Genomic DNA, 24,361 nt, shown 5'->3' on the forward strand with positions numbered 1-24,361 from the left:
TTTTCTGCAGGCTAAATGTTGGCTCCACAAATTCAAACCTATCTGACTGAAAATGCGTGAGTTTGTTTAACAGATATTGTTGAGCCCCTGTGGTGGGCCAGGCACTGTGCCAGGTTTTTGCTGAGAACAGAACATATGAATCAGATCCATCCTTTGCCCTGGAAGAGATTCCAGTCCAAGAGGGAGAGGGGCCAGAGCACAAACACGGCAGAAGCACCTCACATGTTGCAACATGAGTGGATGCAGGGCAGTCATGAGTTAGTTCAGAAGAGGCAAAGGTCTGTTTCAACCTACCTCCATTGCCATAAACCCCCAGAGATCATTCTAACCCTCCTGGTTCTTCAGACCGTACGTGCGCCCCTGAATGAGCCTCCAAAAAGTTTTGTTATACAATTCTCTCACTGAGACAATTCGATCTTCCTACATTAGACCCTTGGGATCTGACAACCCACAACAGGAATCTCCTTCAATGATGCCATTCCAGTGCCCTCCAAAGTAGGTGCAGCAATATGGCTGGGCACCACCAACAGAAAAGCAGCCCATCCTATGCATATTATGGGAAATCCTTTGCCACTTTTCTCTTGCTCTATGAAACTGTAAAGTTTAACACCCTTTGCTAGTCTTTCTTCCATCATATGTTTTAAGTAAATTGTAAAATACCCACATACTGAATTTTAATTTACATTCCAAAACCAATCATTATTATGTCACCAAGAATAAGCAGTAACACACTGTGTGCCGTGCTCAGTCACTTCAGTCGTGTCTGACTCTTTGCAACCCTGCAGCCTGCCAGGCTCTTCTGTCCATGGGACTCTCCAGGCAAGAATACAGGCATGAGTTGTTATGACCTCTTCCAGGAGATCTTTTCTTGTTCCAGGGAGGGACTGAACTCGCATCCCCTGCATCTCCTACATTGCAGGTAGATTCTTTAGCACTGAGCCACTGGGGAAGCCCATGAGCAGTAATACTTATTTTTAAAACCACTTCTCTAAAGCACACATTTTATTTTCCAGTTATTATTGCTTATTTTACTATGATTTTAGTTGGTTCATTGGAGATAGCTTTTCAGCTTTGTCTGTGTATTGGTACAATTTCCCCACCATCTGACTTGATACATGGAGTAACGTGAGCCATGAATATGGCAAGCTGTCAATATAGAAAAAGCAGAGTTTAGAGTGGAAAGGAAAATACATAACTTATCCTTGAGGAAGAGAATGAGTTTTATCTTCAAATTACTAAATCAAAAGATTAAAGCCAACTAATTGAATTAATTAAAAACTAATTAATTCAATTTAATTGAACCAAAAAATTAAATTTAAATAAATTAAACACGGCATATACTTAGTCATCCAACAGGTATGCTCTGGAGGGCACCAGCGCTGGAGGGGCCAGCAGTGGTCCAGGCCCTGGGATATAGCGTGACTGGGAGAGTCCACAGCCTCCAGAGCTGACATTCTAGTAGGGAGACCTTCAGGAAACAAAGATGTGCGAGATACAAGGGACACTGATGAGGCTATGGAGAAAACAAAGCAGGACAAGGGAACAGAATGACAGGCTGTGTACTTCAGAGGTGAGGGGTCAGAAAAAAAGGCCCTCAAAAAAGAAAGCATTTCTCCAGAGGCCAGAATGAAGAAATGAGAATGTGTAACTATATTGGATGGGACTTCCCTGGTGGCTCAGAGCTAAAGAATCGCCTGCCAATGCAGGAGATGGGGTTGGGTCCCTCGGTCAGGAAGATCCCCTGGAGAAGGAAATGGCAACGTGCTCCAGTATTCTTGCTGGAGAATCCCATGGACAGGGGAGCCTGGAGGGCTACAGTCCATGGGGTTGCAAAAGAGTCAGACAGGACTTAGTGACTGAACAACAACAACAAATATATTGGATAAGTGTGTTCCGGGGACGGGAAAGAGCAGACACCCTTGTTAAGAGGGAGCTGGAGATCATGCAAGAGTAGCAGACCAAAAGAGGAGGATGCTCTGGGAGGTAGAGTCAGGGACAGCATCAGAAGGCAGATCCTGCAGGCCTTGTAGTTAGACTTCAGACTGCAGTCCAAGTCAGATGAGAAATCACTGGGGGAATTTTTGTAAATAGGTCAAAAATAATTGGATGTATACGTTTCAATGGCCACTGCCTGATAATGTATTGTCCAGAGGCAAAAGTGATCATGAAGATAGGAATTATCAGATACATTGTCAAGGTTTTGCCATCAAGATATGCTAGTAGATCGAACATATGATATAAGAGAAAAATGAACTCAGGACATCATGGTTGATCCCTGAAAAGATGGACCAGTGCAACTGATACTGCCGGCTGGAAGAAACGGGATTTGGAGGAGAGGTGGAAAATGAAATCTCTGCTTGGGCCATTTTAAGTCTGAGATGCTTCCTAGCATCTACGTGGAGAGGCCGAGTAGGCATTTGAATTTATAAGCCTACCCTTGAGGGGTCAGGGCTTTCCCAGTGGCTCAGCGGTAAAAGAATCCACCTGCAATGCAGGAGTTGCAGAGATGCAGGTTCAATCCCTGGGTCAGGAAGATCCCCTGGAAGATCAGGAAGATCCCCTGGAGGAGGGCATGGCAGCCCACTCCAGTATTCTTGCCTGGAGAATCCCATGGACAGAGGAGCCTGGCAGGCTACAGTCCACAGGGTAGCAAAGTGTTGGACGTGATTGAAGCAACCTAGCATGCATGCATGCCTTGAGGGGTAAGGGAGCTGGGATCACAAATGTGGGAACTTTCAGCATATAGATGTTTTTAAGCCATGAATTTATATAAAAATCACCTAGGGAAGGAGTATAAACAGAGAGAATGTTTTGATCAAATCCTGGGGCCCTCCAATATATAAAGTTCAACAAGATAAGGAAGACCCAGGATAAAAAGGTCTAAGAAAGAGTAGCCAAATCAACATAATTCTTATAAACCCATAGAGAACTCTATATGTGTGAGTCTTTATACACACATGCATGTGCACACACACACACACCCCTCAGGCACTAAGGCCCACGACCGTATAAGATCACTGGTTCAGACTATTATATTAACCCAGTGACCACCAGAGGTCACTTTCTCTCAGCACCTGCCACTATGTCAGATACCTACCAACCAAGATGCCTCAGCACAGCTGTCAGTGTGGCTATTTAAGGCTCATGAGAGAGCTACTGCTGGCCACTCCTTGCTGCTGCTTCTGCTAAGGCACTTCAGTTGTGTCCGACTCTGTGCGACCCCATAGATGGCAGCCCACCAGGCTCCCCCATCCCTGGGATTCTCCAGGCAAGAACACTGGAGTGGGTTGCCATTTCCGTCTTCAATGCATGAAAGTGAAAAGTGAAAGTGAAGTCGCTCAGTCATGTCCGACTCTTAGCGACCCCGTGCACTGCATCCCACCAGGCTCCTCTGTCCATGGGATTTTCCAGGCAAGAGTACTGGAGTGGGGTGCCATTGCCTTCTCCAGCCACTCCTTACCCTAGTGCTAATAACTACCATGCCTGCCAAGCTACTTCTCCGAGGGAACAGACTCTAGCTCAGGAAAATGCTGATTGCCTAGAAGATCTAAGAACACCAAGGAAAAGGTCTAGAACCTGTGTCCTAAGGGAGCTAGGACCCAACAGAGACCAGTAACCAAACGCTAGGCAAGTGTTAAGAGATGAGTTTGGGAGTAAGAGAACATTAAACCCCTAGGACTTGAAAAGGAAAAGGAAAACCCGCCATTTTAGGTTTTTCTTCTCAGTTGAACTAAGATCTAAAATCAAATCCCTGGAAAGAACAGAGCCCATAGTCAAACCCTGCTTTCAATTTCTGATCCTAACAAACATGGCTCAGAGCTGGGAGTATGAGTGATCTCATCTACGGCAGGATAACTAGGACTCAGGGATCTAGGGAAGTGGCTTGCGCTCACAGGCAGGCACTGGCCAAGAAGCAGGGAAGCCAAGACCCCAGAACCACCTTGGAGTGCATTCTGAAAGTGAGCAAGAAGCAGAGAGCAGCCGGCGGAGAAGCTGGAGCTGAGGATATGTTGCAACTTTGAGATTTGTACTCCTCTCTGTCCTTTCAACATCATATTTCTTCCCACATACTTGAAGGCCGTCAACATTCCCCTGGGCATTCTGTCCACCAGGTTAAATGATATCAGCACACCATCATTAGTGAATAATATTTACTAAACCCCCACCTGGGTGTTTGACACTGCTCTAGCTAGTGCTTCAGTTATTCCCAGCCATCTTTTTCTCGACCACTTCATCATTATCACAAACGGCTCTCCTCTGGCCTCCACTGACTCTTCCAACTCAGTTGATGTCAGAGAGCTCCCCACTGGACAGTCCATCCCTCAACTGTCTGGTCCACGTGGGGTGTGCAGGAAGCACCACCACCCCACTGTAATTGTTTATGTATTTCATTATTGGGCTGGAACCAAGAATTAAAAACTGAAACTGAGAAAAACAAGACACAAAACTTGGAGAGTGGTGACATCATGGAAACGCTAGGCTAATAACAGAGAAAGAAAATAACATGGTTAAAAAAATAATAAAGATGGAAATGATAAGGGTGGAACCCTGGAACAATAGAAGGCCGGACTAATTTAAAATTTTTTTTAAAAAACGGATTCTCATTAAAAGTATGTAAAATAGCAACATGACCAGAATTATGTGAAGGTAACACGAATCAGAACCTGTCAGCTTGACTTTTTACTCTCCTTGATCAGGGAGAGGAAAGTGTGGGCAGAAAACGGGTGCCATCAACAGAGCGGAAAGAACAAACATTTCCCAGAATGGGTCTGTTCCTGATGAGGAAGGGACCTGCTGGGCGGAAGCTGCCATCAGAAGGAAATAGCTCCCGTTACAGAGGTTTGAAAATGGAAGGGGTGGGGGTGGGGAACACCTCTAAATCCTGCTTCACCTGGCCCTCAGCTCTTACAGCTTGCCTCTGGCTCCTCCAGATGCTGCTGGATCCCAGCAAGTCTGTCATAAAACCCTGGCTGTTTTGTCAAATTGCTACATCTAGTTGACTCAGGCTGGAGAAGAAACAAACAAACGTCATATCAGCTTCACCCTGCAGCTGCTGCCCATCACAGAAAGACCACAGGAAACAGAGTGTATTCCTGTGGGAATCCGCCTCATGAGAAGGCTGGCAGCAACCCAGAGGGTCAGCCTGTCCCACCCAAAGGCGCCAGTGTCTACCTCACTGGACTACAAGGACTGTTAAAAACATAATTCCCAGGGAAGTTAGTTCCTGGGTCTCTCTCACTAGCCCCCTTGGGGTGCTTTCTCAACCCCTGTGGTCAGGAAGCATTCTGAGAGACATCTCTGTGGAGTCTACCCAGGATGGGTCTCGATTCCCATACTTGAATTGTAGCCCTGACTCTCACTGATTAGCGGTGTGAGCTTTGTCTTGTTTCACTTTTCTGAGCCTTCATTGTCTCAACTGTGAAACAGGTTTCTTGAGAAAGCCTTCTCTCCTTCCCAGGGTGGCTTTGAGGAAGATGAAGGTCAGGCTATCCCCAATTTAAGAACATGGTATTGATTCATAAAATAGTAATTGAGACTTACAGAATGCAAGGTGCCATGCAAAATGTTTTCAGTGATGGTGAGAATCAGACACTATTTCTGCCCTAAAGAAGCCTAGAGTCCAGTAGGGAGACAGCCATGTGAATAATTACTGAAACTTCAGGGTAGGCAGGAATAAGGATTATAATATGAGAAATCAACATGAGGCTTCAAAGAACAAGTGACTAGTTCTGATCAAGTGACTAGAGGAGGCTTGAGAGAGGAGATGATACAAAGAGAAAAAAGTAGCACATCAATAAAGACAGCTGATGTACAAGATAACTGCAAAGGTCCATAAAAATAACGTATGTAAATGAGTTGACCTGTGGATAAGTTTGGTACCAATAACAGAATCTCAAATGTACCTGACCACTAGAGAACATGTTGCTTCATTGGGGAACTGACCTATATTCATGGTTATATTCATATTTCCTTCTCTTTCTCCTAACCTCAGATGGGAGGTTTTTCAAATACTGGCTCCTGCGTGGAGTCGCTGGATGAGGTTATTAAAAATGGAGATTCTTAAAAAAAAAAAACAAAAAAGATGGTGATGCTGATAGTAATAGCAATTTAAAAAATGGAGATTCTTTGATCTCTGTCAGATGTATTGAGTCAGAATCTCTGGAATAGAACCTTAGAATCTGCATTTTTAACAAGCTCCCTGGGGGGTTCTCATGTTCATTAAAACTGAGAGTCACCTCTGCTGGGGCCCAGGTGGGAGAATTCTTACCACTGACCTGTTAATGGCCTACAACTGTGTGAGAGAAGACAAGTCATCAGACTGCAGTGGGCAGGCAAGGAGGGAGGAGAGGCTGCCAGTGATGAGGACGAAACTGTGAGTCCTTAGCCACCAGCGAGCAAAGCTCTGCTCTAAGGGTCTCTCCCAACATACATGCAACCTCTGATTCAATCACATTTTCACACTTTTATTTGAGACTCTCTCATGAGAAAAAGTCATTGCAAACTAAATACATGACCCAAGCTTTACATCAAATGCCTACATGTACAATACATATTTACATGCAGCATACACATATGTCTGGAGAAGGCGATGGCAACCCACTCCAGTACTCTTGCCTGGAAAATCCCATGGACGGAGGAGCCTGGTGGGCTGCAGTCCATGGGGTCACGAAGAGTTAGATATGACCGAGCGACTTCACTTTCACTTTTCACTTTCATGCATTGGAGAAGGAAATGGCAACCCATTCCAGTGTTCTTGCCTGGAGAATCCCAGGGATGGGAGAGCCTGGTGGGCTGCCATCTGTGGGGTCGCACAGAGTCGGACATGACTGAAGCAACTTAGCAGCAGCAACAGCAGCATACACATATGTCATCCAGCACAAAGAATAATTTGTTCTGATTAATCAGATACTCCAACCAAGAGTTAATATCTATGGCCTGCATGAGTTCTTCAATTTTCAAAGAACTTGAAAGCAATAAAAGAGATCTAACTTCAAAACTATCTGGAACATAATTTAATCTCTTTCGTTCATGCAGGAAAAAAGTTTTTTTTTTCCAATCTCACAGCGCCTCAGGCCATTATTAACATAAATGCTCAGTACATATGTGCTGTGTTTAATAACCATCAATCATTCTCCTACTTCAGTCCTGCAGTTCGGTTCCCATGTTTCCTGCAGGTCACCATGTGCCCCTCTCCTTGGTACCAAGGTGAATGTTGTTTCCTCCCTTCCCCTCCCCCTCCACCATCAGAGGCATCCTGAGGATGTGCAGGAGAACCCATTAATTCAGAGCCGGGGGCTCAGAGATGAAGAGGGGTTATGTTTTACCATATCAACACATTTTATTTTTAGTTTGTGAAACCAGTGTCAGTTCACCCTGAATTTAAAGGTCCCCTCATTAAGATACACCAAAATAACCTGCCAGGATAAGTATCTCCAGTGAAAAATTCTCGAGGTGCTTAAAGTACATATTAGGTCGAACTGTAAGAAATTGTTGTTTTGATAGGTCAACACCAAATACCCAAAATCTGGAAGCTGTTTCTATAACTTGGCCCCCAAGTGGTGTGTAAAGTACTTTAATCAAATGTCTCTTTGCCTTTGCCCAGTGTACAGCTTTTACGAAACAGAAAAAAAAAAATCACATATTTTAATAAATCCCAACTAGTTCCCTACACACACACAAGAGAAAGGAGGTCACTGCTACCTGGTACGTGCTTATCCTAGGGGGAAGGAAGAAGCGCCAGTTCCTCCAGCGGACGCCACTTCGGAACTAATTAAAGACACCTACCCATAAAGCAGGCTCCTGCCCCCTTCCCTGCCATCCAACTATTCCCCAGACTCTGACTGAGTCACCTCTTAAGGGAAAGGAATTTCCGTCTGGGTGCTCACCTATTGTGCTAATGAGACTGCAAGTTGAGCTCTGGTGGGTACCACTGGGTACTGGAACCCCTGATTCACACATGCTTGAAAACAGGAAATCGCCTCATCTCAATTCTAACAGGCCCGATTCCCTCAAGGAGCATAAACCCAGGAACATGGCATAGCAGCTCTCAAGTGGGAGAATATCTGATTAGTCTTCCCATTCAGGAAAACAGCATCCCCCTGAGACCTAGAAACACCGGGATGTGAATGTCCTGATGCTACAGCTTTCACTCTATAAATCCACAACCCAGGAGAGACCCAGCAGGCTGAGAGCCTCTAGAATTCATGAATTTCTGAGAGGTACCGAGGCAGCGCATGTGTGCTAAGTCACTTCAGTTGTGTCTGACTCTTTGAAGCCCTAAGGACTGTAGCCCACAGGCTCCTTTGTCCATGGGACTCTCCAGGCAAGAATACTGGAGTGGGTTGCCATGCCCTCCTCCAGGGGATCTTCCCAAACCGGGGACTGAACCCATGTCTCTTACGTCTCCTGCACTGGCTGGCAGGTTTTTACTACTTATGCCACCTGGGAAGCCCACAGACAGTCAAACAGCACAGCAAGGCTCTCCTGAGGCAGAAGTGGCAAGTCCCACAAGACACTGACCAGATGCAGCCCTGCTCTCTAAACCTAGAGGAAGCAGTTGTCATAACTTACCTCAAACAGGTCTGTTCAATTAGAAAATAAAATGGAAACGGAATCCCCCAATATTTTTTAGTAAGAAGTTCTAGGAATAAATACAGAAAAGAATGCAAATGTCGTTGCTTTACTCACTAAAAGGAAAGCAGTGAGGAGGGAAAGGAACCTTATTGCTAATGCTATAGTCTGCAGATCTGCCTCCAAGAGGAACCTGAGAGGAAAGGTTCCAAAAATTTTTTTTTACATAGAGAGAAGGAAAAAAAATTAAGACAAAGATGCTAAAAATGCCTCTCAGTGAGACCCAAATAAATGTAAAAACAGTTTCGGGCCTCCTAATTTTCCTGCCTCCTTTCAGAGCACCAGCTCCACCTGTCCTGGAAATAGTTTTCTGAGGTCACCCACAGCTGCAGAGGCCAGCAGCACAACCAGAGAGCCCGCTGCACGGCATCTCAAAATAAGATGCTCAGCCTACGCCTGCAGCCTTTGTGGCCATGAAAAAATCATCTGGCCAAAACCTATTTACTTGACCAAGAGTACAAGAGTTATTTTGGAAACGCGTGCTTTTATAAGTGAAAATGTGAGGATAGTTATCTCCGTGATTTTTACAGTCACTGTCATTCTCTTTGAAGTGTCCCTGGGGTATCATCACTTATGTTGCTGGTCCTCTCCCACAGCCGGTTTATGGTTATTCCATCAAAGCAGGGCATTCAGGGGACATGCTCTAGTCAGGAAAGATGCAACTTGTCCCTCCCTCTCACTTTCTCTGGTTGAGTTACCTGCGTGAACCCTTCAAATTGCCACTCAGGGTATAGACCTTTGAACTTCTCATTTGCCAGATCTGGGTTAGTCCCGCCCATTACCTAACATTAAAAAAAAAAAAAAAAAAAAAAAACAGAAAACTCATTACACTGCACAACGTGTACATACAATAAGGCCTTTGTCCTTAAAAGAAAAACATAATTTTCAACAGAGTCGGCTCGCAGAAGCCAAGGGAGCTAACATCCAAAACCTAATATAAACACTGAGGCTTGTGTCCCGGTTTCGGAGTTAGGCTCAGTGAAGGGGGAGGGAATGATGGGAATGGCAGCCAAGGGGGTCCAAGGCATTTTTCACTGTGATTTTTGAAAACAGAACTGAGATAATCCTGGATCCTCCCCTCTCAGGCACCTCCTGCATTGTCGCCTACAAGGCAGCAAGGTATTTCTATAAGAGAGAATGTTTCTTTTGTCACAAGTAAAAGCAGGACTTAATGTCTATATGACTTTAGTTCTCAAATGGGAGTACATTCCTTTCAAAGGAAGAAAAAAAGTGTTTTTGCAATGATTATTTAGGATGTCTTTTATAGACGGGGTTGAACTTCTGTGACAAACTCACTGGGAGAATCCTGTTTTGGAACTTGGAGTTCCATTCTGGGGGGTAGCGATCCCAAGTGTTAACAACCCAAATTATAAACAGGAAACTCCAGCCTGACTCCCACTCAAGTCCCAAGGTTACGGACCTCTTGCTGAAGCTTTGGGGCTTCCAGAGATGAGGGGACAAGGTTCTTACACTTGAAGACCTCATCTCCTAAGATAAATCTGCCCAAGTTAACCACATACATTACTACACAGAACATGCTCTCAAAGAGAAGAGGCAGATTCTTAGAAGAGTTGATGAGACAGCGGGTCAAAAGCACACAACGCTCCATGAATGTGGAGGGTCTGCAAGTCCAAATCCAGTCACATCAGTTAATGCGGGATCACCTGCTACACCGTGAGCAGCCGGAGTGACTGGGGCTGGGGCAGACAGCAGAGCTCTGCACGTTTCAAAAGCGGGAGAACTGCCTGGTGGTGCAGTGGTTAGGAATCTGTACTTTCACTACCGAGGGCATGGGTTCAAACCCTGGCTGGGGAACTAAAATCCCACAAGCCATGCCTCTCAGCCAAAACTAAAAATTTAAGCATACAAAATTATCAGATTTTTTAAAAACATAAATAAATTTAATAAAAGGGAGAGGATTCTGAAGCATCAGTCTCAGTGGCTCCGTTCAGTGATTAGTTTTACATTTCTGCCTCCCACCTTCCACTTCCTCATTCAACGGCAGTGCCACAAAGGACAGGTCGGCCTCACTGTGAAAGCAAGGTTTCGATTAGCCATCAGGAGATGAACACTAAACAGGTAGACTTTTGAAAATGAGGAGCAGAGAAGCAGCCATCTTGCTAAGCCCCAAACATTTCCCAGGTTTTCTATCTTTTACAGAAAAGATAGCAGTCACCTCTACTAAAGTTCCATCATCTGCCCTGATAGAAGTTCAGAGTAAACACATCATAGGAACTGGCCATACACTAAAATAAAGGCAGTAGTCCAGTTAATCATTTCTTAGAAGATTTAGAAGCCTTGTAGTCATCTATTTAAGCACTTCTTAGAAGTCTGGGATAGGCAGCAATTGCATAGCGTTTAGATGGTGGCATGTGTGCGTGTGTACTAAGTCACTTCAGTCATGTCTGACTCTTTGCAAAACCATAGACTGTAGTAAGCCAAGCTCCTCTGTCCATGGGAATTCTCCAGGCAAGAATACTGGAGTGGGTTGCTGTGCCCTCCTCCAAGGGATCTTTCCCACCCAGGGATGGAACCCACTCATGTCTCTTACGTCTCCTGCATTGGCAGGCTGGGGCTATCATTTCAGAAGTGCTTACCACGTTTCCAGACCCTGTTTTAAGAATCTTGACTTAAGAGATGTTTAGACTCACAATTCTGACAAAAGCCCTATGATGAAAATAAAGATGTCAAGATACAGAAATATTAGGCAACTCACACAAAGCTGTACAACTATTAAAGGAGATAAAGGAGTCACTACACTATCATTGCTAAAAAATATACTCACTAAAGTATGTGCTAAAAACTGGTTTACAGCATACACTTTCACTGTCTTCTATTCAAGTTCTCGCTCTTAATAACAGTAGTTCCACTTACACTGTTTACAAAGGTCTTTCACAAACACTAGTGCATTTAACCCATACACATCGTCTCAATCAATGGCTACAGCCCACAGGTGGGGTCTCCACTACGATTCCTCTTTAGAAATGAAGCCAAAGGGCAGACATACCACTGTGACTGGCTCAGTACCCACAGCTAAGGCTCAGGGAGACCAAGGTGGCTGCCCAGTTATGCACAGCTACAAGGTGGCCCTGGGGAGACTTGAACCCATAATTTAAGACACCAAGGCTGCCGTTCCACAGGTCTCCTTCAGTGATGAAACAGACATCAAAAATTTAGTGAAAAAAGAAAATATTTTTCCTGAAGATGTAACTAAAGGATTAAATTATATCATAATATTTTTAAAGCACCATTAACAGTTTCATAGAGCAAACTTGAAAGTTTATAATGGTAAGATTTTATGTTAGCCAACTTCTTTGATATTGTTGCTCTCATTCATAATAAGAAATGCCTCCATGTGGCTTTGTCCATTTTGCACGTAACTACAGAAACATTCCAAAGACACTTCCAAAGTCTGTTATTTTTATTCATGAAATTAGTTTTGTTTGGGGACCTCTGAAAATGTCATGTGGTATTTACTCACTTTTACTGAGACCTTTACATTCAGAAAATGTGTGATTTTTGCACTAAATTTTCAAAATCCCTACAGCAATCTTAGTATTTCTCTCAAACCGGGTTCCACCAAATTCCATCTATGATCAATTCTATTCCATGGGAAAATGAGCGACAGGTCCTATGGACCTGGACACCATTGTGTTTGTTTCAAATAGTTCAAGATGATGATGAGAAAGTTCCATCCTTGATGTTCTCCCAGAAGGTCCAGTCTAACTCTGAAAGATCTAATACCACTGATCTTCCTCTTCTTCAAACATCTGCCTTGGTCTGTACTTTGCTGGTTCTCCTTTTGTAACTATACCTCAGTCTCTGTTGTTGGCTTCTCCCTTCCTAACCTTCTTTTAAATATAGCCCTTCTTCTATTTACTATTATAGGCTAATTTCTTGAAATCTCAATTTAGACCCCTTCCAAAGACAAATAATTTATCCCCAAAGTTCTGAAATTTATTTCAGTGCAAACAGTTAACACATTGGTTTCTAGTCTTGATGTCTCTATTACTATCAAGATCCACATTTTGAAGAGCCTGCTGCTGCTGCTGCTGCTGCTGCTAAGTCGCTTCAGTCATGTCCGACTCTGTGTGACCCCATAGACAGCAGCCCACCAGGCTCCCCCGTCCCTGGGATTCTCAAGGCAAGAACACTGGAGTGGGTTGCCATTTCCTTCTCCAATGCATGAAAGTGAAGAGTGAAAGTGAAGTCGACTAGGTTTTCCTAATTGGAAGGTCTTCAAGCCCACTTCAGTTCTAAACTTATTATCTCCCATCCACATCCATGACCTCTTCTCTTCCTACATTGTGCATAACATTGGCTAGAATTCTCAAAATTCCCTTCAATCCACCCCATTTCTCATCTTTGCCATTTATTTTATTGCCAAGTTCTATCAACAGCTTCCTAGGTGTCACTAGCGGTAAAGAACCCACCTGCCAAAGCAGGAAACATAAGAGAATGTGGGTTCAATCCCTAGGTCGGGAAGATTCCCCTGGAGAGGGGAATGGCAATCCACTCCAGTATTCTTGCCTGGAGATTCCCATAGACAGAGGAGCCTTGTGGGCTACAGTCCACAGAGTCACAAAGAGTCAGACATGACTGAAATGACTCAGCACATTAACTTGGGCTCTGAAACTCCTCTGCAAGTCTGCGGGTCCTGGCACAGGGGCACACTTGCTTTAAGGTGGGCCGTACAATTTTGATTGTTGTAGAAAATGTGTGCTACCACTGAGAATACATACTACCGTAATAGTATCTGTCAAACTAAATAATTTGCCAAACGCGTCAAGCAACAGTGCAGAGCAAGGCATCACTGTGGGCAGGAGGAGAGATGGCCTCAAAACGGAATTTTGAGAGTGAGGTCTGGAAGTAAACCATTCTATTCAAATAGCAGCACCGAGAGCTGCTCCAGACACACCAAGTGATGAGCAAAGTGACTGCCACAGAGACGCACTAGCACATCATCCCACTGTAATGACTACTGCATTTTAACTACTGTGTTTTTTCTGGTGCCTGTTGTCCAAACTCTGGCCTCTCCACACTCTCCACAGCTCTCACAAAAGCTTCTAGAGGAATTTATACACAGCACATCTTACTGTGTCATGTGGGTGAGCCAAAATATGAAATGGCTCCCACAACTCCACAAGTGGAACTGAGCTCCTTGTTATTGCACTCAATGTCCTCCCCTCGATGCTTCTCACCAAGCCTTCTGACTCCAGCTGCCATCAGAGCTTTGGGTACACAGGGCACACTGGACTCCTCAGTCTTCACAATTCCCAAGCACAGCTCTTCTGTGCCTTTGCTCCAATCATGCTTTGCCCAGACTATCTTCTCTCTGCCCATCAAGGTCCCAGATAATCCAATCAGAATTCGTCTACAGTTCCCTTAGTACTTGGGTTTGAGCCTAGCAGAGTGTTTTTCTGGCACTTCTATAAAACTTACCCATGCCTGCGTTTTTCTTTTCCATTCCACTGTGGGCAAGAACCTGTACTATTGGTCTGCACCCCCCAAGGTGCCCAACCAGCACAATGCTTCAAACACAGAAAAGGCAAGAAAGGAACGGGAGAACGAAGTGTGAAGAGAAGGAAGAAAGAATAATATTACTGCATTTATAACCTGTTATCCCTAGCGCTTTGAGTGATGTTTTATAGAACTAGAACTGGGAATCAAAAGGTCTGAAAATATACACCCAGCTCATTTTGCTGATCTTAACTAAGTTCAACAAGCACACTTGACCTCTTGGTGCCATGAAAGGTGATGTTACTAGTATTCTTTTATAGCATAAAGGATTTAACAGACTATCAGTTGGACCCAAGTGCCATAGAAGAGGGTGCAAGAAACTGATATCTTTTGTTTATTCAATGAATTTGTATTAACTGGTTTATTTTCCATCGCTTTGTGTTGCCTGATTTTTCCTATGATGTCCTGTTCTCCTGCCCTCACTATATCTGAATCCTCATCTGGAGAAGGGCTCTCTTTCCCCAGCCTGCTTTCCCACACTTAAAACACAGTTTACTGGCGGTGCACACTATGAAGACTGGTGCCTTGAAATGAAAAGAAAGCATGTTTAAAATGGGATGGGAATGGGGCAGGGGAGCACACAAGTAAGTAGGCAGCAAACCCTACTCAGGTCTGGAACAGGGTTGAGAGACTTGCACAAGGCGGTCCAGGAAAATCACCATGATGCCAGACCACTAGGCAGTTTTTCCAGAATTACAACGCTCCTGAGTCCCTACCCTATCCCTCTGCCAATAAAAGTACAAGTGAAGGTGACCCCACAGGCATAGAGATGTAAATATTCTGCAGAAAAACAAGGCCCCTCTTCCATGGAAAGTTTTTTTAGTGTTTAATGGAGAGCAAGGGGAAAACTTACAGCAGGGCTCACAGACCACTGGACCAATAAGAAAGCAGCTCAGATCAACCTAGTCCAAGTCTGGAGGGACAGAAAACCCCACAAAATGTTACTGACCTAGTCCTCTCCATTCATAACGATGGGTGGGCTTGGCATCATTATCCCTAGGTCTCTTCTCCATCAGCTTTCCTTCTCCTCCCTTTTCTTTCCTTCTTTTTTAATGAGCCCATAGGGTTTCTTTCTTTTTTTTTTTAAAGAATATTTATTTATTTATTTGGCCATACTGGGTCTCAGTTGAAGCACACGAGATCTTCGATCTTCCTTGCGGCATGCCAGCTCTTAGTTGCAGCATGTGGCATCTAGTTCCCTGACCAGGGATAGAACCTGGGCTCCCTACATTGGGAGCCCAGAGTCTAGTCATTGGACCACCAGTGAAGTTCTCCCTTTTCTCTCTTTTCTGATGAACATTTGCCTCTAATTCCATGTGAGGAAATAAGAATTTAAACATTAACATCATCATCAACAATAACAATAATCAATCGTTCTGACTTAATGCCAAGCTTTGGACCAAGTCTTAAATGTTCTATCTCATTTAGTTCTCACAGCAAGTCTATGAGTTTGTTAATGACAGCCATCCCACTCTACAGATAAGGAAACGGAGGCTTAGAAAGGTGAAAAAACTTTCCTGAGTTCACCAGCAGTAAGTGACTGAACCAGGCTCCCCAGCTGGCTCAGTGGTAAGGAATCCACCTGCCAATGCAGGAGACAAGGGTTCAATTACTGGGTCGGGAAGATCTCCAGGAGAAGAAAATGGCAACCCTCTCCTGTATTCTTGTCTGGGAAATCCCATGGACAGAAAAGCCTGGTGGGCTACAGCCCATGGGGTCGCAAAAGAGTTGGACATCACTTAGCAATTAAACAACAAGAGAGCCAGTATTGGAACCCAGGCCTGTCTGATGCCAGGGCTAAAGCACTTTGCCAAAATGATATGATACGAGCCAATAGCTGCCTGCACTGCATCTTCCTCTGAAGGGCCCTCCAAGCCCAGACTTGGTTTGTGTTATAAGACAAAATCACTCTAACTACTCCCTAGAGTGAGCCTATGTCAGCTTTGCAGAGGTTGAGATAACTCTCTGAAGCCCTTGGAGGGATCTGTAGACATTTGGAAATAGTAAACAACATGCAAAAGCAAGTTGGTTTAGCAGAGAAAACACTGTTTTCACATCACAGGTCTGTTTCTTAGTAACTATATAACTTCAGGGCATTTGCTCCACTTCCATGAGCCTCAAGAAAGCGCTAATGATAATAATCGTCTATGAGCTGGTATTGGCAAATTTATCAGTAAAATGCTGTAAATTAGTTCAGTTCAGTCGCTCAGTCGTGTCAGACTCTTTGCAACCCCCTGGACTGCAGCACACCAGGCTTCCCTGTCCATCAACAACTCCTGGAGCTTGCTGACTCATGTCCATAGAGTTGGTGATGCCATCCAACCATCTCATCCTCTGTCATCCCCTTCTCCTCCTGCCTTCAATCTCTCCCAGTATCAGGGTCGCATCAGGTAGCCAAAGTATTGCAGTTTCGGCTTCAGCATCAGTCCTTCCAATGAATATTCAAGATTGATTTCCTTTAGGATGGACTGGTTGGATCTCCTTGCAGTCCAGGGGACTCTCAAGAGTCTTCTCTAACTAAATTAGTTACCCTTTCCTAAAACTCTATTGAATACCTTATTCTATGGGAAGGCAATTGGTCATACCACCTTCTAAACAGAGTATAAATAAAAATAAATAAATATATTAACACATAAATAAATAAACCCTGATCATTGTCTTAGTGAGCATCCAATATCCAGTCTAAAAATGAAAAAAAATAATTTTCAAAAAATTGTAGCAACCTATTCATATGTGCATGTATGGAGCATAGCTCTCTGAACACATCAAGACTACTTTATATTTCCCCTGCCTCCCTCCTTCCTTCACCCTCCCCATTCTCCCTCTCTCCACCTCTCTCTTTCTCTTTCTCTCTCTCTCTCACACACACACACACACACGCAGACATACATGAATTGAATCCTGATGCACTGCTCTCTCCCTCATCCTCAAACACGTGCCTTACACTTGTTCAGTTAATAGATAACTATTCTCCAGCCAGTTAATTTGAACAATAAAAAACATGAAGCTTTTATAGAGATAAAGTACCCTGGAGAATCAAAGATGCTGGTAGCTACTTGTTTAGTGACAGAGGATTCTGTGATTAAAAGTAGAAGACAGCAGACAAAGCCCCCTCTGTTTGCACCCCTTGGTTGGCTCCAAGCAAGGTGGAGCCCCACTTCTTGTAACACCAAATTTCACGTTGTTTTTTATGAGCAGAGGGTCCATTTCTAAATTGCACCTCTGGATTTAAAAGAGGAAATTTAAACCTCAGAATAATGTTTTTTGCTGAACAAAATGTATGCCAAACTAAGCTCGGACTGACTTCTGTTTTCTGAGTCCCAGCCTCCCAAGTTTTCTCAGGTTTCCAGTACTGGGCCGAACTCACTGGCTTTTGCCATTCCCTTCTATGTTATGGTTAGGTGGAAAAGGGGTGAGAAGCAGGGGTACCACATCCTCAGGTTCACTGCATAGATTTGGGGATGCCCAAAAGATCCAGAGGACCACTTTCGATTCATCAGTTGAGACGGGCTGGCTCCTATCAGCTGTACTTCACGTAAGGCACCAATGTTTTTCTAGGCGTTACGGGAAAAATAATTCTAGCAAGAAAGGGAAAAAACACCACACAAAACAGCAATAAGTCTGGCCTTCCTTCCCCAGCCCCACAAAAGACCATTTTGTAAGACGAGGAAAAGCTGTGCTTTGCTTTCTAACTGAACAATGAAGCGCTTGCATCTTTAATCCAAACTGTCTACCCGCTTCCCTAGATTTCAGGACAATAGTCCAACTTCTCACCTTCCCCCTTGAACAGTTGAACCCACACACTTTAAAATAATATCCATCAGCAGCTGACAAACTGGTTATTCTTGGACCACAACTGATGCTGGCAAGAGGAGGTCCAAGCAGACAAGGATAAATGAGAATAAAATTATTCAGTTCTGCTCGCCGTGGCCACTGCATCAGCTGTCATCCTCAAAATTCCCACAGAAATGAGTTCATTACACCTTTGAAACATTTCGGAGCTTAAAAGTTTAAATCAGGCCAAGTTCATTCTGTGGGATTTTTCTAGCTTTTACACTGTAATTATATGCAGGACTTTGTGCCACCTATTTCCTCTCAACTGTAACATTTTACGTCTTTTTTAAGCATATGTTGAGGTTAGCTTTTTTTTAAGTACATGTTATGAAATAAGATATGAGCTTATACTCAGCTTTAGGTAGCTTTCTGCCAAAAGGCTGGACCAACACAAACTAAATATGACTATTTTCTTTATCCAAAGTACAGTTTTGACTATTACATACCCTCTTAACATACATACATAAAACTAGCTCACAACGAAAGCTCCCTGCAGGTCAACTGAAATCATAACGAGATTTTCCTTTCATATAATGTGATTAACAAATGTTAGCTAACTGGACTCCTAAAAGACTCAAAAGAAAAAAGCAAAATAACTCAAGCAATGCCAAAAAGTCAAATAACTCAACAATCTATTTTTTTCCTTGCTTTTTCACATCTTTAACTTAGAAAATAGCCTGTTTCACTTGACTATAGGAATGTGCTCTAGAGGCAGGTGAGAGTGAGTTCCAGCTCCACTATTTACTAAAATATGACCTTTACAAGCTACTAAATCCTCTAGCCTCAGTTTCCTCATCTGTAAAATGGGGGGAAGGGGTAAAAATCTTCAAAAAATTTTTGTGAACATTAAATGAAACGCAGTCTTCGATAAGTGCCAGCAAATGAAGTATTTCATAAGTGTTAGTTGTTATTTCTGACATTATCTGTTTGCTAAATAAGCCTACCTTCCAGCCTAAATATAAAACTGTCAACTAGCCTCACGGTAAGCTAGGTGCTTCGAAATTCATATACTGCAGTTGGTCCCTTGGAAACTTTCAAATAAAGAAACAGTTGCCCATCTAGCCTTACTCAACTTTATCAAGTACTACAACTGTTTGGGAAACAATAATGACTATGACAACTTGGGCCCCATAATCCTAAACCCCTGCAAAAGTCATGGCAACATATCACTGAACCTTTCAGCTAGGGGGAACTTTGAGGCATCCTCTGAAAAGCTAGTGAGTCAGAATGCGAGTCTCAACTTTATGTGTTTGGAAAGGATTTCTGATAGCTCTCATGAAGGCAGATACCTCCAAATGTTACTCAAAGATATAAATGAACCTACCACCCTTCTGAACACAATCAATATAAATATCACTCCAGAATTCCAACCGACGCATCTTTTTTCTTCAGATTCACTCTTTACCTTCAAAACAGCAAGGTCTTATTAGCAGTAAGCTGTACTTTCGGGGAAAGGCACTATTTCCACCAGGGCAAGAGTACCAAAAAAGGGAAATGCTGTATTGAGAATTTTCATACTATTTTGAAAAAGTTTGCAAAACCCAAACTCTGTGTTTAAACATTATAAATGTAACAATATTGCTGAGGAGAAAAACAATATTTTTGCATATGGAGTTCCAAATTTATTTAAATATTACCCCATTTTCTGAGATCTTACGAGATCAAGATAAAATAATTCACTAACACTATGTAGATAGGAGAAATAAAGAAATCATCTCCTTTCTGCCCCCACCACACACACACTCACACACAGAGGCAGACACACTACATTTGTAAATACACAATTGAGCCAAAATTTAATGCAAAGCTCCTTTTCAACAGGTCCTTTGGTGAAAGATCATTCATTAACAAGGCAGCTCATAAACACAAACCTAATTGTCCCTCTCTAAGCTCTCTTTTGTTAAAGCAGCAACACTTATCATCTCTGGAAATGGAATGCATTTTTACCTCTATTTCTGCTGATTTCCTTAGTCTTCAGAACCTGATAATCATTTGATACAGACATTCACCTTCACCCATTTATCATTTCACAACATTGACCTCATCTATTGTCGTGAAAAACTTCGGGTAGTTTAAACCCAGATGGCTTGGCTTTCCCCTAAACAGAGAAAATTCCCTTCTCTGGTTGCATACAGCATGTTGATCTGATAACAAGCAGTCATCTATCATTTGGGGGCTTTGCATTTGACTTTGACTGCCTTAATGTATTTCCAACAGGGTTTTGTGATGTGTAGTTTTTAATCAAGTTTTGCCAAAAGTGATTGGCATGTAAAACACTTTTAAACAAAAATGTTCTTTGTGAGTCGCTATTTCAGCTCAGAAATTCTTATTCATATAATTTAATCTCCTCCATGTGGTTACTTATTAGATCTTATCATTTACTATAAAGCTAAAATAAACTGAAACAAATCATTTTTTTAATCTACCAGCCACTGCTCGTGTTAACTAAGCAGCTGACAGCCAAGTGTCATCCTCTACTAAGGACAGAATATCCTTTCTGACTCATGGCTTCCAAATCAGATATATAAAGATTGTTTTTGAGAGCTTAGGATATAAGAGGCAAAAAAACTCAAGATCTTGTCCCCATGTTTGTGCTTTGTGACTCTAACCTCTCTTTCCCCTTGTCACATACCTTATCCCAGACCTTTATACCTAAATGTTATCATTTTGACACTGAGCTCAGACAATAGAATCAGAGCAGAAAGTTTGGTGGCACCTATGATTTGGTGGCAATAGCCATTCCCAGCAGCAGAAGGGCAAGTGGTAATTACCACTGAGGTGATGCTATACCAAGTCCATCTGAAGTTTACATCTGCAACCTGATGTCAAAGATAAACATCTCCAGCCTGATGAAATAGAAATTGCCAAAGTCCATAAAACTTGGAAATTCAATGGAATTCAATTCACCAGCCATCTGTGGTTTTGTAATGACCAAAAGCAATTTTTAAGATCTGGTCATAAAATTACAGCGAAAGGATTCACCTTGCAGAGGGAGCAATTGATTTCCCATTACCTGATCTCCATACTCACCATGCAGACACACATTATACAAGGGTTGTCCGTGATAAATGGAATCTGGAGGACTTCACCTTCATTTTCACATTTTGCAACAGAACCTAAAGGGAAAAAAAGTTATTTAAATTTAGCTGCATGGCCTTCTTACAAAAATAGAATTTTTATAATAATACTTTTTGAGAAAACTATATCTAAATTTCAAAAATCCCTAATGAGTTTTAAATAATCAAATTCACCCCAAAAAGTCCCCCTGAAAAAAACATACTTTAAATAATTTTATTAGAACAAGTTTTTTAAAAGCCTGTGCTACATAGATATATTTTCTGCTCTCAGATGGTTGGTTTAAGCACAATTCCAAGTATTTGATTGGATCTTTAATAATACCCTTCCTTTATAAAACCATTTTAACTAAACAAACACTCCCATAAGCAAAAAATTCAAATTGGCCATTAAGGTAGATTTTAAATTTGAACAGAATTCAGGACTGTGGCAATAAACAGGCCTTTATATGAATCTGCCTCATATTGTGTTGAATTGAAATTACTTTTCGAAATACAATCTTCTTTCCTCTTTTCTTAGAAATAGACTCAATATTTTCTTTTCTGCACCAGGTGTCAGTAAAGTATGTCCTTCAGAATAGCAGCTGAGGTCTTCACCTGCCTGAAAGCATATAATTATTATATCCTGCTATTATTACCCTTTTAAAATATGATAGTTGCTTTAAATCCAGGTCTGGAGGGCGGGTGCTTTAAAGATCACTACCAGTAAAGAAGCTATATTGGAACCTTATAGAGTGAGGCAGGCCTATGGGTGGAAAACGATGCAGTTTTTTTTTTTTTTTTTTTTCCCCTTTAATTGCATACGGGAGAAGAGATAAAACTAAAGGTTGAAGAAAACTAAAGATAATAAAGGAACTTTTCAAATCCAAATAGAAGAATTTCCGTTATCACTACAGTATTAATGTCAACAGCCTGCCCGCTCTCCACTCCTTAGCCTACTCACTGCTTTCCCACTCCTTAACCCCGAAGGGCTTCCTTCATCCCCATGTGCCAGCGAGGAGCAGGCTCCAAGGTGCTCGTTCCCCACCCTCCCGTCCCCGGGGCCAGTCAGCGCCTTCTCTCCCAGGTACCAAGCCAGCGTCTGGGAGGGTCGGTCCCTCCCGACCCCTCCCCTACCTGTCAAGAAGGAAGAAGCCAGAGACATGGGGACCCCCGAGCAATTGAGCAGCAGCAAGACGCAGCAGGTAATCCCGGGCGAGCGCCGGCAGGGACGCTCAGCCAGAGCCCTGACGCCGGAGAACCAGAGCATCGTCACCTGGAGGGAATCCCGGGCGACTGCAGGTCCCGCGCCGCCGCCTGTGCTCCGCTACCGCCGCTCGCAGTCCAAAAGGGCTCTCAGCCGGCGAGTCGGGAGACAGTCCGCGAAGGAGGGAGGCGGGCGCCCGGGAGCCTGGGGCGGGGGAAAGGTGGGGGTGGGGGGGGTGGAGGTTGGCGGGGGGAGAGGCGGGAGAGCGAGGCGAGGGGTGGGGGGCGCCCAGGGAGGAGGGGTCCTGCCGCCAGGCTCCTCCAATGCGGCTTTTTTTTTTTTTTTTTAAAGGAGTTGTTCGCAGCGGTTTAGTCGTCGGCTCCTCCACGCCAGAGAGGGGGCCAGGAGGAGGGGGTATCGGAACTGCGGGAGATAGGCAGAGAGGAGTGGCTGCGCTGCCCGCTGCGCACCGCTGCTCCGCCGCCGCCGCCGCCGCCGGGGCTGCAGCGACTGCCCCGGGGCGCGCCGCTGCTGCAGCTGCCGCGTCCTCCACTTCTGCACTCCCACCTCCTACCCGCCCAGCCGGCTCTCCACTCGGTCCGCTCGCACGCTCGCTCCGGCGCGGGAGACCAGGGCGCACCGAGCGGCTCGGGGAACCCGCTGGGGGCGCCCGGACGCAAGAGGGATAGTGGAAGCCTCGCGCTGGGCGCCTGTCTCCGCCGGGGGTCCAGCCAGCTCCCCCAGACCCTCGAGGGAGGCCGCTTGCCCCGGGGCACGGATCGGAGCCGGGCAGGCGTGTCTCCACCACCCGGAGTGCGCAGCGCCTCCTCCCTTTCCCGGGGGGCGGGTGGGGAGGGATTCCTCCCCTTACGGGGGATGCCGCGCCAACCCTGCTCCTTCTCCTGTGCTCCAGCCCTAGGAAGGAGGAGAATATGGGACGCAGGGCGCTCCACCACCGCGGCTCGTTCCCTGATGCCCCAGCTTTGGGAAGGAGTGATAAACCCAGCGCCTGGGACGGGGTGGGGGTGCGGGCAACTTTTCACTCTGCTTTGCCTTCCTTTGGCTGGGGCACGACGGCCGACCGTCCCTGAGAGGACAGAGGGGCGAGGGGCCTTCGAGATCACTGCTCAGTGCTGCTGTGTCTGTGCGTCGTGACTCTGGGGAAGACGGAATTTGAAACGACACGCAAGGTCGATTAATACACGCACAGAGGCGAACTCTTTTCGCCGTTAAAAAAGAGGAACAGTGGTTCCATGACTCCTCCCATCCAACCTCGGGCGAACCGGGGCAGGGAGGTGCTGTTTAACTAATCATTCATTCACCCGAAAAAGAGGGAGGGACCCGCGCGGCGGCTAATCTCTGGCAGGGACCGCCGCGGCGTTCTCGGGAGCTTGGAGTTGTCGCTTCAGCAGCCCTGGGTGTCAAAGAGTCCGACCCTACCTACCGCCCAGGGATGATCCCGGCCAGATCACGGCCTCCCTCTCGAGCCGTGGCCCACTCTGCCCAAAGGAGGATACGCAATGGAGGAGAGAGTTTTTGTAACCAAATGGGAATTAGGGGACGCTTGGCAAGTATTGGGACCTGATGATCAGCTGTCTTCCGCGCTCACGTGGGTCCCCGGCTTCCTCTCCCTAAGAATGGAAATGGGGGCCCCTCACGCGGGTCCTCCTGGTGTGTCGGCCGGGGCGGATCCGAAAGGCAATCACGGACTAGCCAAGCACGTTTCTCAGCAGGACGCATCTAACAATTTCTGGGCAACGTGGGGATTGTCTGTAGTCACAGAAACTATACCTTTGCAAATATATTCGTCTGTTTGCCGACACATTTTGTACAGTTTCCTCTTAAGCTCTACCCCCTTTGGAGCGGGGGGAATGGGGCTGTTTATTTGTTTTTATTTTTTCGAGTCGTTGGAGGCTTCACTTAAGGCTGCAGTGCCCACATCCAGGCACGCCGGGGAGCCTATAGGAGCGTTGCTGTTAAACGGAAAAAATAAGAGAGGGTAAAGCTGTCATTAGCCTAACACGCTCCATTTCCCTCTCAAAACAGATTTTTAGTGTAAAACTCAAATTAAAAGAGAAGAAAGATGACGTGTGGTTGCTTTTTTCCCCAAAAATAA

The 24,361-nt window shown here is 44.6% G+C and overlaps 1 protein-coding gene across 1 annotated transcript in view; it reads right to left on the minus strand.

Annotated features, from left to right (window-relative positions):
* BMPER (BMP binding endothelial regulator) overlaps window positions 1-22,403 on the minus strand; it is a 252,042-nt gene extending 229,639 nt beyond the window's left edge. The window contains exons 1-2 of the mRNA XM_019958783.2: window positions 22,176-22,403; window positions 21,016-21,101 (exon numbers count right to left, since the gene is read on the minus strand). Coding sequence (XP_019814342.2) covers window positions 21,016-21,101; window positions 22,176-22,308 — 219 coding nt within the window. The 5' untranslated portion in view covers window positions 22,309-22,403. The remainder of the gene's footprint in view (window positions 1-21,015; window positions 21,102-22,175) is intronic.
* Between the last annotated feature and the right edge of the window lie 1,958 nt (window positions 22,404-24,361).

Source organism: Bos indicus, chromosome 4, assembly GCF_029378745.1.
Source record: "Bos indicus isolate NIAB-ARS_2022 breed Sahiwal x Tharparkar chromosome 4, NIAB-ARS_B.indTharparkar_mat_pri_1.0, whole genome shotgun sequence".
In the NCBI taxonomy this organism is placed as follows: Eukaryota; Metazoa; Chordata; class Mammalia; order Artiodactyla; family Bovidae; genus Bos; species Bos indicus.